Here is an 18,267-nt window from a genome sequence, read left to right on the forward strand (position 1 = left end):
TTTTAAATTATTCATAAAAGAAGGAAGCCCTAAAGAAACGGCTTTAGTGGGCTAGGGTTTAAAAAGTGATTTGGCGCACAAGTAATTAACAATTCTTCTACTATTATAAATACACCCTACTTTATAATTTTGCACCCACAGAAATATTGACTCACCAAACTTTACTAGATAAATATTATAGCATATTATTCTTGATTAGAGGGATACACCGGAGTTGGATCTTGCAATAACAAAACTACAAAAGGTATTGTGTGGAACTGGGCAAAATACATATACAATTAAATTAGGTGTTGGTGAAAATAAAATTTCAATTTTCACAACGTGAGCATAGTGTTCGATATTTGAGAAACGCAACACAAGTTCCACAATACCAATGGTGAAAAAAAAGGTAAGAAAAACTGATCCTTCTTGTGCTTGAAATCTCGAATTTTCTATAAAATAAAAATATTTCGTCATTTATTTACACGTTCTAAAAAAATTTCTTCAAATTTTCCTTTCAGAAAGAAATTCATTGAATTTGTCAAATAATCAAAAAAAAGTGATTCAGCGCAAGCGGTATGTTTGATTTCTACTTAAATGTGTGATCTAGTTATTATGAATTTGATTATTGAAAGATTTTTTTTTTTTGAGTAAATTGAAAGAATTATTTTGAATTAATTTTATATAAAAAAAATAGCGAAAGGCTTTAAAAATGGAGTGAAGGAGATAAGCTGTATATGAATACTGTGGACGCCGCCTAGGAACACCGAATCCTCCCACTCTCTCATTTTCTCACTCTAAAATAAAAACGTATCACATGTCACATCTAATTCTACCCTTCTTCACAAGCAACATTCAACCGCCTTTTCTCTCTCTCCCTCTCTCACTCTCTCTTTCTCCCCCTTCCCCTCCGTGTTTCGACGATTTCAATCTCAACCATTTCAATTTCAATTTTCTGCAGAAGCGATGCAGGCGGAAAGCCCTAGCAGGCCACCGATAACGATCCGAGAGGTATGGTCGGACAATTTGGAATCGGAATTCGCGCTGATCTCGGATCTGGTCGACCGCTACCCCTTCATCTCCATGGACACCGAATTCCCCGGCGTCATCTTCAAGCCGCCGCCGCACTCCGCCGACCGCCGCCGCCCCGACGACCACTACGACACCCTCAAGGCGAACGTCGACGCGCTCAACCTCATCCAGCTCGGCCTCACCCTCTCCGACCCCGTCGGCAACCTCCCCGCCCTCGGCATCTGGCAATTCAACTTCTCCGACTTCGACGCCGCGCGTCACCCCCACGCGCCGGAGTCGATCGAGCTGCTCCGCTCCCACGGGATCGACTTCGACGCGAACCGGGCGCAGGGGGTCGACTCGGCCCGGTTCGCGGAGCTGATGATGGGCTCCGGCCTGGTCTGCAACGACGACGTGAGCTGGGTGACCTTCCACAGCGCGTACGACTTCGGGTACCTGGTGAAGGTCCTCACGCGCCGCCGGCTCCCCGCTGGGCTGGGCGATTTCCTGGCGGTGCTGCGGGCCTTCTTCGGGAGCAACGTGTACGACGTGAAGCATCTGATGCGGTTCTGTGGGGCCCTCCACGGCGGGTTGGACCGGGTGGCCCGGGCGCTCGAGGTGGACCGGGTCGTGGGGAAGTGCCATCAGGCCGGTTCGGATAGCTTGCTGACGTGTCACGCATTTATGAAAATGAAGGATGTGTATTTTGCGGACCGGAGTCATGAAAAATATGCGGGTGTGTTATATGGATTAGAATTGGAATTACAAGTTTACTGATTAAATAGGATTATAGAATTAGAGTGTTGCTGTTTCTTCATTATTTACTAGTAAACCATTTTTTTTTTAATATAAACAACCCATTTATACATTTCAACTTGTAGATACAAACTTACAATTCATTATTATTTTTAATTTTTAATTTTTAATTAAATATATTTAAGTTGAATATTAAGAAATAAAGAAGTTTATAATAATAAAAATTGATATTATGAAAATATAAAAAACGAAAATAAAAATAAAAAAATTGAAAAAGTGATTTATTTAAAAAAAAAGAGATGAGAGATTTTTTTTAAATTTTAATATTTAAATAAATATAATTTTTAAAATTTTAAATCAAATTGTTTATTTAAAATTTAAAATTTTAATTTTTGTGCAATATTTAAATGATAAAGTCATTGAGAATTTTAGGATATGTGAAGTTTATAAATATGTCTAATCGTGCAACGTACTATTTATTTCATTCACCAAATTGTGGGCTTGTATGTTCTAACTTATGGGCTATATTTCTGGGGCCTTGTCTTAGTTAATTAAGTTGAGCTTGATTGTGAATAAAAGGATAAAATAGATAGATATGGGCTTTGGTTTATTTAATTTGAATTCAAAGTTGGGTCTATTTTTTTTATAGATTATGTTCTATACATAAAAAACGATATGACAATTGACACGTATTAACGTTGTCATACAAAATAGCAATATTTTATACATGTATATAAGGTATTAAAATAACTAGGCAAAATGAGAAAGGAAATTTATAGTCATTAGATTTTTTGGGTAACATTATAGTAACATCCAAAATACACTTGCACAAAACAAAGCACAACATCTAAAAGAGAGCTACTTACCATTATTATTTCATTCCACGCATATTTACATATATAACTTTTTATTTAAACGACGGCGGCGGTGTTCTGTCCTCGGCGGCGTTCCATATATCGATGAAGGCGCGAACTATGATCTCATGGTGGCGGGGCGGATTTAGGTCGAGAAAGCAGCGGAGGAGCTGCTGAAGATCGCTCCTCGAATATATCTCTTTCTCGGAGATCATTTCAAGCATCGATTGCCGGAAATCGCGATACGGATCGTCGGATTCCTTGACCACGGCGACGGCGAAACTGTCGTTGATCATCTGCGGAGTGGTGGCGCTTCTCGGTTGCCGAGATGCACAGCTAGATATCAACAGATTCTTCAGTTTCCATCTATTATTGGTGGAAGGCATGTGCGCTGGTGATATCGCGATTCAAATTACTTGCATGGATGCTTTGATAAATGTGTAGGGATTTAATGGGTTATATATATTAAAAATATTTAAAGATTTCCAAATAGGCGAGTGTCTTTAAAGGTATGGTTGGACTATGACAGAAGCATAAATCATTAATTTTTGGGTTAATTGCAAATAAAATCTCCCTTCGTTATCTAATTTCTAATTATAATACTATTCTTATTAAAGTGTTAAAGAAATATACCTAATCTATTGAACTTTTTTTTTTTTTGCAATTTGTGACGACGTGGGGTCATTTTCAAAGTTGTTGGACTTTTTCATATATTGAATAATCTTGTTTCAAAACAAAACAAACACCCCCTTTGAGTTGGAAATATTTTAAATACCTTAAATTTTATTTTCTTAAGGAAAACATAATACTTTAATTCCTTCAAGATGCATTAGATAATTAACTACACTAAATTTTAGAAGTTCAAGATTGTATGACGATTTAAAAAAAATCAGATACACAATTTTAACTAAATGATGCATATCTAATATTTATGTAATTAATTTTCATTATTTAGTTTCTCAACATTTTAACAAACCATTACTATATGATTTACAACAAAAAACGTACCCAGTCTATTTTGCAATGAACTTTTACAACACTTTGAAAGAACTTATAAATTATTTGAAAAGGCTTATAAACTCAACCAAATAGGGCTAAACTACTAAACTATCAATAGGGTTACATGAATTCATCTTTAAACAAAAATATAAATGGATTTGGTACCAGAGATCTCACAAGCCGAATGCTAGACATCAAGAACATCAACCTAGAATCCTATATTACAAACTAGAAAAGAAAAAATGCCTAAGAAATTCTCGTGGTTGATGTACATAATTTGAATTCTCACAGCAGTTAATCATTTATTGCTATTGCATGTACCTTCTAATTTTGAAACTGTACAGCCAAGAATATCATCCATCTTTCTACTACTCCAACATATCTACATTATATCGGTAGAGATAGACCAACCTTTTCACTCTCTAATGTACAACAGCGCGTCTTCGTCCAAATTCATCATCAAATCGTGGTTGAAGGAGGTATGGTGGCCGTGGTTGTGGTTGTGGTTGTGGTTGTGGTTGTGATTTGGTCTGGTGGCAAAGCAGAAGGCACGGCAGCTTGACTTGGAGACGCTGCAGTCGTGTTTCGTGCTGGAGTTTGGGCTCGTGGCGTAGTGATACCTGCTGTGGCGTAATCAGGCACATCCAAACTATCCCAGTCGATGACAGCTATAGTGGGAAGTCATGGAATGTGGTGAAACATGTAGTGTTATAAAAGAATGAAAACTAAAACATGACAAAAATTTATACTAGGATACATTCTATGCTCCACATGTCAGTGTAGCTTATATCCGCATCCGACGATAGCCAGTAATCAGCACCAATCTGCAGAAATCAGATATCAGATTAGAGTTAAAGAGATGGAAAGATTCATATTTTCAGATGTGCTGTAAATTGTTCCTATATCTATCTTCACAACAACAAAAACAAAAGAAAATTAATATCTGCGACTTTTCTTTTCATATATCAGCATTTACTAAAATCAAATGTCTGTCGTGACTTACATCAACTTCTGGCACTATCTTCAGGATTCCACTCACAAAATCCTGTGACGTACTCGCATCCAAACACATCCTTTGAGGCTCTACTTCCTGTGCAGCAGTTTCATGTCCTCCGATTTCCAGCTTTGGAGATGGTACAGAAGCATAAACATTAGCCTCTACTCCCTGCATAGCAGGAATGCTTGGTTGTTCTTCGACAGCATTAATCTCCTCAAATTTTTCCTCAAATTGGCTGAAGAAATGAGAATGGGAAAGAAGAAATTAAGAATAAGAAGAAATAACTGTGATACAACTCCATATTGAATAGATATTTAGTACGATCAGATTATCAAACTACATTCTGATGAGCCGTAGTACAGTCTTCCCTTGGGGAAGCTAGAGGAGGGAAAATGAAAAGGATGGAGCAATGAAACATACCTGACAAGGTAAACATCGATAGGCCCCATTGTGCTCCGAAGAACTATTCTGTACCTTCTTTGTGGATAATCAACTGCCTGCAGGAGGTTGAGTAACGAATGTTTACAAGTTGAACTGTTTTGATTGTCCAAGCTACACTAACGAAAGGAAGATAAATAATTACCTCATCAGGGTCTGGAACTTCTAAAGTAGTGCCATGAGGAGCTTTAATTGCTATAAGAGTTTCATTCTGGCAGACAAAACATAACTACATTTTAGACCTAAAAGACTTGATACAAGGGCACCGAAGAGTTGCCAAGCTAATACCTGGAAGCAGGGTAAGCATTTTATATCTTCTTCTGTGACAAAGAGCCACCTAAGAAAACATGTGATAAGTGGTTATAACATACCCCAACTCACCTTAAAATAGTTCAGTTCCATGAAAAATAGGCACATATGTTACCTTTCATTGCCTTCATCTTCACTCAGGCCCCTCAACTTTTCCTGCATTTCTCTGAAATAAAAGAGAACTTATTAGAAGACTAGCACTCTCAATAGTAAATGAGGAAGTACGTTTTTGACATTGAATTTTAGTAAGTGTTGGGTGATGACCTTATGCGGTCATCTAATCTGCGCTCCTCGATGTTCAGATTTTCAAGCTCTTCCTGAAGATTGAAGAAAGCAAGTAGATTGCAAAAAAAATCAATAAATGCTTGCTCAAGGTTGCGTTGGGATATAGTGGTTGCCATAGAAATTTTGTAAACGTTCTTATAAATAATTACTAAATAATGTGTTCTGCATCTTATGATGCAAAAAAGTTTCAGTCTGGCTCAGGTACTTGGACTCATCAATAACATAATGGGAAAAATCCTGATGGTATTGACACTAAAGTGAAATTGCAAAAGAAAACTTTGTGCAGCTATACAATTTGCACATTTTACGTCCATATACCTGTAAAGCAGGTACGCTCTCATCAGCTTCCCCTGGTCTTGCTACATCTAGACCCCTGCCAGATAGGAAGGAAATTCAGTAACTGGTGTTATCTTAGTGATTCTCAAGGGCAAGTGAAATCTTAATGGCGAAACAGAAGACAAATAAATTTAAAGATATTGGAGAAGTCCTTTCATACTTCCACTGGATTCTGTTCTTGAGATTCTTTTCTATAAGACCAATGCCTTCAAGAACATTAGTAATATCATATATACGCCTCTTCTGTACCTGTTGAAATGAAAAAAAAATGTCAGTAGCTAGCATGGTTAAATGTGAAGCATAACTTACCAACATAATTACCTCTAAAGTATCTGCAGCTTTATTCAAATCCAGAACACCATCTTCTGCATGTTTAATTAGATTGATGAACTTTTTTGTCAATAGACCTGAGAGGGCAAATATTGTTAATTAGTTCATCCTCGGATACAAAATGAATTGGGACTGGAAGAGTTTTAAGCGAGAGTCACAAACACATGAGTGCAACAAGAGGCAAGGGAGAAACGATGGCAAAATAACACAGGGATATTTCTCTCACCTAGCGAGCTATCATAACGACAAGGACCAACAGGGGTGTGATTGCCACTAGGAGACCCTGCAAGAAAATGTTTAAGAACTATTATTCCTTGCTCCATTGGAAACAAGTTGGACAAGGAAAAGTACGATAGGAGTATTCATGAACTACAGTTCACAAAATCTGAAAAAGATATTGCTATAGAGTTTCAGCTAAGATAAAATTTGATCAAACTCCCACTTACCAACATTTGGAATGGGAATCTGAGATCCAGCCTTGTTGGCCTTTGACCTTGAAACCTTTTGTTTTCCTGATTTTGCAGATGGTGGTGTTTGAAAGGGACCTTTCGGGACAGTAACATTGCCAGGACTTGCATTGTGGTCAGCAGGTTCCACTTCAGGTTCTGCTACTCCACTTTTCCGCTTTAATGGCTTACAGACAAAAAGTAAGCAAGCCACAATCAGCAAAACAAAAAAATTACGCCTCAATAAATTAAGCTTCTCGAAAAGAAAGAGGAATCATCAAGGACCATAAATCACATGTCGATGAAAACACTACCTTACTCTAGCATAACTATAATGGATCATTGGAAGACCTTAATAAGCATTTCAGATAGAGAACCATAAACTGGATCTATATGCTCATCATTAACACATAAATGATCCATCAAAAAAATTCATTACAATTTAATAAAAGCAGACATCATTTTAGCTGTTCCTTTAGATTGGACACCCAAGTTATCTTCCAAACTGTCTATAGGCTCATCGTGAACACATAAGTGTCAAGGGTCATTTCAGATAAGCTTGTACATTTGGAGGGTTCAAATTTGATGCATCCCACAGAGGGAAAAATTCTACATGATATTGACAAACATGGACAGAAAGGAAGGAAAAAAACAGCTGCTAGGAAAGTTATATTTTGCGAGGTTGTGCACTGAAAATATTTTGAAATTGATTTTGCCTCTTACTTTATTATCTCCATAACAATATAGATTAAAGTGGTGAAAATAAAGCTACAGGAGAAAGTGGCATCCACATGTGCTTTCCTTCCTCCTTGATTCCACATTCCAGGCCATACTAGGCCATTCTTAAATTGTACATTCCCAACTACACTGACCAAATAGTCCTGAAAAGTAATCACCCTAAGGCCTTTCAGCACAACTCACATAACATGCAAGATCCAGATAGTTTTTGGAATAGCATGGCAGTTCTATGCACCATGGATGTACAAATTCAGATGAAATTAAGCAGAGATCCAGTTATACTAGCATAACCAAAAATTCATAAAGAGTTTACTTCCACCCAGAGTTTTGAATGAGTTCAATCAAGTCAACCAATAGCTAAAATTCCACTAAAAAAGTGCAAATGTTGAACAAAGGAGCTAGAGTCTAGAGAGAATGACCAGTTGTGAAATGCATCCAAAAATCACAGATCAGGTTATCAAGCAACGAAGACATAGCTGAAGTGATACATCAATGAAGCAAACAGTAGATCACCCACCCTAAATACAAACATATAATTGAAACATTGAGGCTGAATCACTGGACAGTGGAGGTCTAGCCCTAATTAGTTGTTAATCAAATAATTCCGATAACTGCAAATTTCCATGATGGACTTTAATTAAATAAAGTTCAGAGCTTTTCAATAGATGTTATTCTAAAAATAAACGGAACCTGTTCACTGCAGAATTTAAACACATAACATTCACCTGGTTATACTTGATTCACAAAATTCAAGAACAGAGCAAATAAAATAAATGTATCCAATACGATCCCAGAATAAAGCCTCTAGTCCCATTTCAACTGAGCCCCTAAAACTGAAGTAAACAAGAAATGCTTGGAAAAACCGGATAACACTCACCTGCTATACTTAATACAAAAATTACAAGAACGGAACCAAGAAAATATATCTAGAGAATCACACTCCACAAAAGAAACCTCCAGTCCTACTTCAACGACGCCACTAAAACTGCAAAGCGAACAACAAATGCTCAACAGAACCCAACAACCATTCATCTCGCTCCACTTAATTCACAAAATTCAAGAACTGAGAAAAGTCAATAAATCCACAGAATCACATCACACAAGAAAAACTCCAGGCCCATTTCAACGACGCCGCTAACAATGAAAAGTGGACCAGTAATGCTCGCCAACCCCAATTCGAAGTTAAGAAGAAAACTCCGAAGAGCTTGACAACTCACAGGGCGCTTCTTGACAGCGACGGACTCGACAAATTCGTGATCAGGCCGCTGAGCGTCACCGGAAGCAAAGTGGTGGTAGTCGCCTCCTCCTCCTCCACCGCCTCCACCAAACGGCGGCTTCATGGAAGTGAAAGGCAACTGCTTTCTCGAACTCGGAGGCGGCGGTGTCTGCCGCTGCATGATTCGATCTCTTTCTTTGGAGCTCAAAAATACCTCAACAAACCGAAAGAATTCCCGAATTTTGTAATCAATTCCGGCTCTCAGGAATTGATCTCTGAGGTTTTTGGGGTTTGAGAGGGAATGAAATCGAATGGGGGAAAAAGGAATAGAATTGTGGAAGGTGATGAGAATTGGGAGCAGAATGGAAGTGAGGGTTTGGAGAGATCTGATTTGGGAGAGACAGCAATAAAAAAGAGGGAAAGAAAATGGAGAAGAAAACGAGGGAAAGATAGAGAGAGAGAAAGGAAGGAGGGAATTTGGTTCGGATATAGATGTGGAGGGAACCACTTTATTACTTTTTTACCCCTTCCTATAATTAAATTCTACATCTACCTTATTTATCCATAATTTTCTTATTTTTATTATACTTTATTGTTAATTAATATATGTTTTTTTTTATCAATTTTGAAATATTATAGTAATAATTTCCTTGTCTTTTAATTTATGATAAAAATTAACACATTCATTGTTTTCTGTCATTAAAAATTAACATGACATCTTTTAATAGAGATAACGTTGCAAGCTAAATTGCGATCGCACGACTTCAATATTTTTGTTTCGATTAATATATTTGATAAGTTAAAAAAAATTGATGGTGTCAATTTTGCAAGAAATTGAAGGTTGTTACATTATTGCAATACTTTAAACATTATGTTAAAATTACAAATTATATAAAAGAAATACTAATTGCCAATTAACCATAGGATAAGATCATAAGGGCGTGTTTGATTTGTTGGTATTGTTAAGCCCATTTAGCGAAACTCAAGGAAATAATAAGGCTAGTGGGCTGGTAGTGTTTCACTTGTCAGGCATTTGAAAACCCATATGTGACACACGATATATGGGCGCAGTGTTTGATAACAGCCCATCAGCATATTTAACAGCACGCGAAATGACAATTATAACCCCCTTGTTTTTTCTTAATTCCAAACCGGGCCAAGCCTTTCTCCCGCCGATGCGTGATTTTGGGAGGGAAAAAACGAGGCTTTATATAACACCCATTCACCAACGCCGCTTGACATTCTTCCCGATTCATCTGCTGAGAGCTGTGGGGAAAAAATTGCAGTCGATTCAAGAGTCACGCTACTGGTGCGAAAATGAGTTCGCCACATCAAGGTTCGTTCATCATGTGTTGTTATCATCTTCTAATCGATATGGTTCGTCTCATAGTTTTTTACACATACATAAATGATAGATGTCATCTGAAGATACCACGAAGTGCATATATTTGTCGGCTTGTTCTTTATTTTCTTCTGTTAGCTAAGTCCTGAAATAGCTTAGTGATTGTTGAATCTGATTATTGTGTATAGGCTCATGTGTGAAATCTGATAATGGTGTATAAACTTTATATCAATTTACATATGTTTGGAATGGGCTTGCTGCTTTGCTGTGATTGAATGTGGGATGTGTGTCGTTTGTGTTTAAAACAGGGAGCAGTGAGGCGGTTCGTACCCGTGTGAACAAAACGGATAAGACTCGCCGGACTTGGACCAGTAAAGAGGAGGAGACTCTCATTAGCTCACTGAAGGAATTGGTTGCTCAAGGCTGGAAGTCTGATAATGGCTTCAGAGGGGGCTATTTGAATAAGCTAGAGAACGCGATGAGGAGCGTGTTCCCCAACACGGACTTGAAAGGCGTTCCACACATTAATTCAAAGATATGCGCTTGGAAGAAAAACTACAACAGCCTGTTGTTGATCCTGAAAGTCACCGGTATTGGATTCAATGTGCACGGGGATCACACGATAGATGTGACTAACGAAGAGTGGGTGCAAATTGTGAAGGTCAGTATTTATGCTTTCATTACGTGGATTTGTTGCTGTAAAATTAGAACTCATTGTTGATATATATGCAGCGCGATTCGAATGCGACACATATGAGGTACAAGTCGTGGCCTATGCTTGATGCATGGAAGGAAGTGTTCGGTAAGGACCGCGCAACGGGTGACAACGCTGAGGACCTGATGGATGCTGTCACCGATATGTTTCGCTGCAACAATACGGTGCAGAACACTCCTGTCGGTGACTATCACGTTGAGCTTGAAGACGTGCTGGAGAACGAGGATGTTGATGAGAACACTAGTCAATTCAAAAAGAGTGAAGGGACTACAAGTGGAGCTAAGAAGAAGCGTAAAGAGAGAGATGATTCAGGGAATGTGTACGAGCTTTTACGCGAGATGAGCCGAACCACTAAACAAAGCTTGGAGTCATTGGGAAATCGTGTCGGTTATGAAGTTGACCTCGGGCAAGCAAGGAAGGAAGTGTTTGAGCAGGTCAGCAAAATCCCGGGGCTAACACTTGAAGAAACATTTGACGTGACTGAGCTAATTGCTTATAAGACGGAGCGACTGGAGATCTTCATGAGCCTACCACCCGATGCACGCCTTGCATATGCGATGCGCATCTTGCAGGGGAAGAGTAAATGAAATCGAACCAAATGAAAATGGCTTTTGTGCTGCTGCTATTTTGTATATAATGTTGATGTGGGATGTCGTTTCTCATACAACTATATGATGCATATATAAGGTTATTAGCTACTAGTGTTGGTGAAATTTGTATCTTGTTCATATTTTGTTGGCTTATAGGACATGACAGCCTTAATGATGCTTCATTGTTATTAGCTACTAGTGTTGGTGAAATTTGTATCTTGTTCATATTTTGTTGGCTTATAGGACATGACAGCCTTAATGATGCTTCATTGTTATTAGCTACTAGTGTTGGTGAAATTTGTATCTTGTTCATATTTTGTTGGCTTATAGGACATGACAGCCTTAATGATGCTTCATTGTGGATATGGTACATTTATAGATAATATATTTACATATTTTCCTTTCTAATGATATTGTGTTCTATCTAATGGAGAGTGCCTTCATTTGGGTGTATCCTGTTATTTTTGTGGTGTTTTTTGTGAAATAAGTTTCGGTTGAGTATTGAGGCTCCATTTAGAGCATATGCTAATTATTTCAATCTCTTGGAGCTCAATAGTTGTGTATTAATAAGTTTCTCTTGTAGAAAGAATTTGTAGTATAGGCTATACTTTGCATACGAAAAATCAGAACAACAAAAGACAGAACACATACTTTTATATATACAGATTCAAAAGTTACTTCATTTGCCGTTTTTTCATGGAAATAGTGATTGTTAGGTACTGCAAAGTTGATACATGATATATAACAAAGGATATAAGACAAAAGGTAGCTAGCACGGATTCAATTTTAGGCGCAGAATATCAATAGTGAAGTCGCCGCTGCTACGAAGCCAAAAGAAGTTACCGTTCGTAGAGCTATTTAAAAGGGCTGTGTGAGGCACCTGAGCTCTCTGCAATGGGCGGTGGCTGGGCATCATCATCGTCGGATACGCTCCGGGAAGCATTTCCTTTATCTTCAAACACCGGCGACGTAACCTCCTCATCGGACGAGAGCTGTATGATATAAACCGAGTCACTGATGTTGATAACCTCTCTGATTGGCTCGTGCTTGATGTCATTTAGCCCAAACACCGCACACATTTTATAGTACTCCGGCTCCCCTTGGTGATAGTAAGCCCGTGCCAAGTCATTTGCCTTCATTCGTGATAGAATTATACGTGATTAGCATAATAAAACCCAAATATTATGAATACAAACGTGTAATATACCAACCTGAAAAACCCGCTCCCATACTCTATCAAGGGCTGTGATTACGTTGGTCTCCCGGCACCAACGTGTTTCTGGCATCTTCATTATGGATCTGAAGGTTTTATAGCGATTGTGTAAGACACTGAGCCGCATTTCGATGTCAAGCAGCCGTAGGTTGGTGCCGAATTTGCCATTAATGTCTCCGAGTGCCATAAGGCGTGCATGTGGTGATTGGTATGCAGTTCCCTCTGCGCAAATATAATCTAAATTAGCAGATACAAAATTCCAAAAATCATTGAGAAAAAAAGCACCAAAACCAGAAAGATAATTACCAACGATGTCAGTTGTTTTTTCGACGACCAGAATGCTCCGAAGGAGCACGGCGTCCTTCTCCTTGTTCCATTTTTCGTTATAGAAAAAACGAGCTTGATCCGGAATGTTGTCGAAGTTCTCCATCTTATGTGCTATAAGCTTTCAAGAGGTTATGTTGTGTATTTCCTTCTACTCAATATGCAGACATTTATAGAGGCAAATATAATTTAAAGTAATCAGAGTGGATGGTGGTTGGCCCATCAAATAGGAATTAATTAGACATTTCACTGTTGGTGATTATTGTTCAGTATGCATACGTAATTTCACACAATCTCGCAGAGGTTAATTGCATCTCAACTTCCAATTTGAAGATCAGTGTGTGTGGCATTTATTTTAGCCTCTGCCTTGCATCTAACAAAATCAGGCGCATTTACACCTTCTATTAGATATAATGATGCTAATTCCATTTAAACAAATATAAAATGGTACTCAGATCAATCAACAAAAATATAAAAGTTCCATTTAAACAAAGGCACTAATAAATTCATAATTGCCCAGATGCAGCTAACCAAGTTCACATAGCCAAGAAAAAAAAAAGGAGCTAACATAGTGCTCCCATGAGTCAACAATAAAACCCAAGTTCACACAGCCATCAACAAAAAAAGGAGCTAACATACAAAATAGTCAATCCCAAATGAGTCTTAGAGGAGCTTCCCAAATAGCATGCCAAGTACAAACACGCAAATAGACCCTATTCTAACGTAACTATGACTGTCGGTAGTAGCGGTCACAGAAGCACTGCCTTGCATGCCCTCGATCACCGGCGGGGCTACTCGACCAACAGATGATGTCGCGGTTTGCTCAATATACGTGTTTTGTTGAGATGAGCTCCCCTGATTCAGGCTTGAGTACACATTGCCTCGCGCGTGCAGCTGGAATTCGTCAAACCAGAAAAAACCATTCAGATGGTTCTCAAAAGTGGGGCACTTGTAGTAGTAACGCCCTGCATTATGTGCTTTATATCCAGCACGTAGAAGTAACATCCTTCTCCCACAGCTACAATCTGGGTTTGGGTACCAGCCTAAACTATATGGCTCCATCCCAGCTACAAACACAAACAAATGCACTGATCATTCTAATAAATTCATTAGAAACAGAAGAAAAAAATACACATTGGGTATATTGAACATTCTAGCCATCATGAGGGTACATCGAAGGAAAAATTAATTCATAAATAAAAAACGTGGAGAAAAAAACATATAACAGCAAGAACACATATTCGTGGCAAACCTTAATGTTGCAAAAGATATTGCTGCCACATACTTTGCGCAATGGCATCCCTATTTGCTGTCCATTCGGCACTAGGTTCGACGGTATCAACATGGTCATCGTGGGCAGGCTCTCCAAACTCATTTTCAGTGGGCAAGTTATCAAAGGCTTGCTCGATAGGGTCAACAGCCATTTCCGATCTAATGAAGTTGTTTAGTATAAAACAGGCCATTATGAGCCTAATTTGAACCTTAATGGGGTAATAAGTGGTACTCCGTAATACCCCCCACCTCATCTTCATTACCCCAAATGCCCGTTCTATAACATTACGTGCACGCGTGTGTCGAAAGTTGAATAATTCCTCCTTATTTTGTGGCCGAGCGGCTTCCCACTCCTTTAGATGGTACCTAACACCTTTGTAGGGTGCTAAAAAACCTTCTGAGTTGGCGTATCCATTATCGACCAAATAATAGGAACCTACATCATTTCAACAACAAAAAAAATTTAAACATTAGCAACTACACATACTTGGCAGATTATAATGTAATAAGATCTCTATTTCAGAAATTTCAGTTCATTAACTAATACTTACCCCTCGGAACTTTCAGGCCATTAACTCGGTTAACGGCATCACGCAGAATTCTGGAATCGGCAGCCGAGCCCTCCCAGCCAGGCAGGACATACACAAATTTCATGTCTTGGTCACAAACGGCAAGGACATTAGTTGAAATCTGGCCCTTCCGTGTTCTATATCTCGGTTTATCACTGTTTGATACCATCACGTTTATATACGTTCCGTCTAAGGCACCAAGGCAATCCTATAACAACAACCAACACATGAGGAAGGCATGAATTAGCAACAAACATGACATGGCATTACAAATCATGTATTTAGTAAGAAACTATACCTTGAACCACTTCCATCTCGCGTCGGTTGAATCAGCAGCAATTGGAGTTGGTTTGACGAGCAAAATGACATGTAAGCTTAGAATTGCCCTTAACACGACGTGTATGTAATGTGAAACCGTCTGACCAGACCTCCAGAAGTCAAACTTAACGACCCTATTCTTTTTATGATGCGCGAGTACAGAAAGGAACATCGCGACTTGTTCCTCAACGGTCACAAACCTACTGTCCTTAAGACCCCCCAACATCCTCAATAACTGGCACAATCGGCCAAACGTACTTCGGTCCATTCGAAGGTTTAATATGCAGTCCATATCACTAAACCCGATAATTCTATTCAAGTGGTTTGTTTGTTGTGGTATTCTATGAATCATGCCGTAGGGTTCTATCAATTGTGTACGCTTGCGCTTTCGTTTTTTTGATTTCTCAAGGAAGTCAACAACAATAACCATAACCATAAGTTGCTCAAGTAAAATTTCAGCAACTGCCAAGCATACATATGCATTCCTTTTCCTCATTTTCTGTAAAGAATCTAATTTCACCAAAATGAAACACAAGTTATTTGGCACTGACACGATCAGGGCGACTGCACTAACAATCTATTATGTTAGGCATGCTCATACAACACATTACAACTGCCATAAACAACACAACTAAACTCAAATATTTACAGAAGGTCATAGCTCAACAAAGCACCACAAAAAACAAGAGCACAACAACCACTATGCAACCGTATCTACAAGCAATCGAATCAAAAACAACAATTCCACCACACATACAGAGGACTCACATATAATACAAGGAAGAAAGCATAGATTTTTTAAGACATGCAGCAAAAAGTGCACTCACGCCCTGCATATAACTTGTAGAAAATCGAAAAAGAAGAGCTATTCCAAATTGGTGCTTACCCATTTCTCCAAGCCCTAGTTTGCTGGGTTTTCCAAAAAAATTCACACGCAATTCAGGACAGCCACAAATCACGAAATACCTATATGCGAGTAACCCATAATCAGATGGTGCATTGAGTTCACAAAACAAGATAGCAATGGTGGTGATATATAAAAGCGCGAGAAAAAAAATAAGCAAAAGTCTGCCCCTATACGAAAATAGCCATATATGTGAAGCAAGACACACCTATAACCGACGAAATCTCCGATTACTGGCCGAATAATCTACCGTTGTAGCGGGAGCACTTCTTCGCCTTTGAAGTTTTCAGCAAATCTCCGAAAAAAATGGCGGCGAATGAAGAAGTTTGGATCTTTTCAATTGGAAAGAATGGGCAATTTGGGGAAAATAAAATTTGAAAGTTTCGACTGTAGCAGCCCAGCTTCGTAAACTGGGCTCCCCCCTCTCTTACAATTTCCTAGTGTAACAGTGGATTTCTGCCCGGGCCAAGCCTGACTGACGGGCCTCCCATCAAATATTACTTAAATTTCAAACGCCTAGTAAAGGTTAAAACATGCCATAAACAGCCCTTAACAATTAAATCAAACACGCAGTGATCCGCAGGCTCAAGTTGCTACCAATTGATGCATATAAATTAAAAATATACTCCCTCCGTCCCATGAAGCATGACACAGTTTTTTTCGGCACGGAAATTAAGAAATTGATATTTTGTGTGTTAAGTGTGGTAGGTGAAAAAGTGAAAATATGAATAAAGGATAAATTTTTGTTATTTTTAGAAACGTGTCATGCTTCATAGGACAAACCAAAAAGAAAACTGTGTCATGCTTCGTGGGACGGAGGGAGTAATAAAAGATTGCATTTTATAATATACTTCATATACCATCTAGTTTACAACTTTGCATATACTTGTAAATAGTGGGTTTATATATTTTATTAAGTTAATATAAAATTATACTCCACTCGTTCTCCACATAACTTTTTTTTTTACCATCTCTTAACTTTCTATCCATTTTGAAATACTACTCCACCACTAATAATATTTTAAATTTTCTTTTTCTTTCTTTTACTTTTTACTATTCGCAATATTAATTATATTATTTTTTCACCACTTTCAATATTAATTATAACACTTTTAATCACTTCTAATATAATCAATAATTTTATCTTAAAATCCGTGCTTCTCTTTCTTAATAAGTTATTTGAGGGACGAAGAAAGTATTTTTTATCCGTAAAAGACATTGGACGTTGGCTAGAAAGCAGGTCGAAGCCTAGCAATTAAGTGTAATTAAATTAAGTACTCCAAATATGACTAGTGACTACAAATAAAAATATATAAAAATATTACGAACTCACATTTACCATAAAAGAAATAAAAAAGTTGCCCAGGTATAAAAGTAGAGAGATAAAGTACGTAATTGTTTTTCCTTTTTCCTTAACTACTATACGAAGTAAAATTGTTAGGTTTAAAGCATTCCTTTCATGCTCTTGGAATATATTAATTAAGTATATAAGTATTTATTATCTACTCATTCACAACTGTGTTAATTAATATAGTGAAAAAAGTTAGAACTATATTTAATACAGCTAATTAGCATCTGACAAAGCCAAAATAATACTAGACCGTCACTTAAAATTATTATTTCTACTCGCCTCAAAAAAAAAATTATTATTATTTCTACTGTTCTAATATCCCAAATAATCTAATACTCGTGAAATTTGATGATTTCAATTTCAGATTTGTGTAAAACTTTATCTGGTATTCCTTGAGTGAAAAATTCTTTTAGACAAATATATCAATTGTAAATTGATTGAACCAAAAATAGATCATATCATATTTTTTTTTTGAAAAGAATAGACGGGCGTTGTATTACTCAAGATCGAAAAGAGTAATAGTCGAAAATTAGATAGAGAAATTCGATTTCCAAATCATTACATCTTGATAAGATAACACATATTACGGGCCTGGTTGAACGCCTCCAACAAGCCGTCACACAAAGAGTCCGATTAGTTAGAAAAGTTATTAGAAATGTATATTACTCCCATGTTAATATGTTATTATTGGATCGTCTCAATAATTATGAGAAAAAATAAATAGCTATAAGTTATTTTTTCCATTACTTTTATGCAATTTTTGTAGAAGCTTCTTTTAAGAAGTTAGTTTATAAAAGAGTGGCTTAATATTCGCGCCTTCAGTTTGCACCGTTACGTAGGCGATATTTTGGCGCGTATTGTCATTTAAGTGCAACTCTTAGTGGGCCTTAATTGGGCTTTTTTTTATATATCATTTCAAGCGATTCGATTGGGCTCAATATGCGACCCTTCAATTTTATTTTATTTTTTTCATTT

The 18,267-nt window shown here is 37.7% G+C and overlaps 5 protein-coding genes across 5 annotated transcripts; 2 read left to right on the forward strand and 3 right to left on the reverse strand.

Annotated features, from left to right (window-relative positions):
- Nucleotides 1-701: 701 nt before the first annotated feature.
- LOC131000233 (probable CCR4-associated factor 1 homolog 11) lies at nt 702-1,858 on the forward strand. The gene has a single exon (XM_057926030.1). The coding sequence runs from the start codon at nt 946-948 to the stop codon at nt 1,765-1,767; it is 822 nt and encodes a 273-aa protein (XP_057782013.1). The 5' UTR covers nt 702-945; the 3' UTR covers nt 1,768-1,858.
- A 660-nt stretch (nt 1,859-2,518) lies between these two features.
- LOC131000235 (transcription repressor OFP6-like) lies at nt 2,519-3,165 on the reverse strand. Its single transcript, XM_057926031.1, has one exon. The coding sequence runs from the start codon at nt 2,984-2,986 to the stop codon at nt 2,654-2,656; it is 333 nt and encodes a 110-aa protein (XP_057782014.1). The 5' UTR covers nt 2,987-3,165; the 3' UTR covers nt 2,519-2,653.
- Nucleotides 3,166-3,719: 554 nt separating this feature from the next.
- On the reverse strand, nt 3,720-9,936 carry LOC130997978 (transcription factor E2FB-like). Its single transcript, XM_057923417.1, has 15 exons — nt 9,921-9,936; nt 8,696-9,201; nt 6,741-6,927; nt 6,521-6,577; nt 6,286-6,371; nt 6,125-6,213; nt 5,947-6,001; nt 5,608-5,660; nt 5,459-5,509; nt 5,323-5,371; nt 5,180-5,245; nt 5,017-5,093; nt 4,603-4,831; nt 4,357-4,423; nt 3,720-4,267 (listed from the first exon to the last, which is right to left on the reverse strand). Exons 1-15 carry the CDS (start codon nt 9,934-9,936, stop codon nt 4,059-4,061), a joined length of 1,797 nt encoding a protein of 598 aa, XP_057779400.1. The 3' UTR covers nt 3,720-4,058.
- On the forward strand, nt 9,635-11,749 carry LOC131000236 (uncharacterized). Its single transcript, XM_057926032.1, has 3 exons — nt 9,635-10,030; nt 10,345-10,697; nt 10,769-11,749. The coding sequence occupies exons 1-3, from the start codon at nt 10,012-10,014 to the stop codon at nt 11,336-11,338; spliced, it is 942 nt and encodes a 313-aa protein (XP_057782015.1). The 5' UTR covers nt 9,635-10,011; the 3' UTR covers nt 11,339-11,749.
- Nucleotides 11,750-13,338: 1,589 nt separating this feature from the next.
- On the reverse strand, nt 13,339-16,380 carry LOC131000240 (uncharacterized). The gene is made up of 3 exons (XM_057926038.1): nt 16,150-16,380; nt 15,924-16,003; nt 13,339-13,945 (listed from the first exon to the last, which is right to left on the reverse strand). Exons 2-3 carry the CDS (start codon nt 15,925-15,927, stop codon nt 13,542-13,544), a joined length of 408 nt encoding a protein of 135 aa, XP_057782021.1. The 5' UTR covers nt 15,928-16,003; nt 16,150-16,380; the 3' UTR covers nt 13,339-13,541.
- Nucleotides 16,381-18,267: the final 1,887 nt, after the last annotated feature.

This window comes from Salvia miltiorrhiza, chromosome 8, assembly GCF_028751815.1.
Source record: "Salvia miltiorrhiza cultivar Shanhuang (shh) chromosome 8, IMPLAD_Smil_shh, whole genome shotgun sequence".
Classification (NCBI taxonomy): domain Eukaryota; kingdom Viridiplantae; phylum Streptophyta; class Magnoliopsida; order Lamiales; family Lamiaceae; genus Salvia; species Salvia miltiorrhiza.

Coding starts and splice junctions, on each gene's coding strand:
- LOC131000233 (XM_057926030.1), top strand. CDS start 946: ATGCAGGCGGAAAGCCCTAGCAGGCCACCGATAACGATCCGAGAGGTA.
- LOC131000235 (XM_057926031.1), bottom strand. CDS start 2,986: ATGCCTTCCACCAATAATAGATGGAAACTGAAGAATCTGTTGATATCT.
- LOC130997978 (XM_057923417.1), bottom strand. Junction 6,372..6,520: donor TCGTTATGATAGCTCGCTAG/GTGAGAGAAATA, acceptor TTGCCCTCTCAG/GTCTATTGACAAAAAAGTTC. Junction 5,094..5,179: donor AAGTTCCAGACCCTGATGAG/GTAATTATTTAT, acceptor AACCTCCTGCAG/GCAGTTGATTATCCACAAAG.
- LOC131000236 (XM_057926032.1), top strand. Junction 10,698..10,768: donor AGTGGGTGCAAATTGTGAAG/GTCAGTATTTAT, acceptor ATATATATGCAG/CGCGATTCGAATGCGACACA.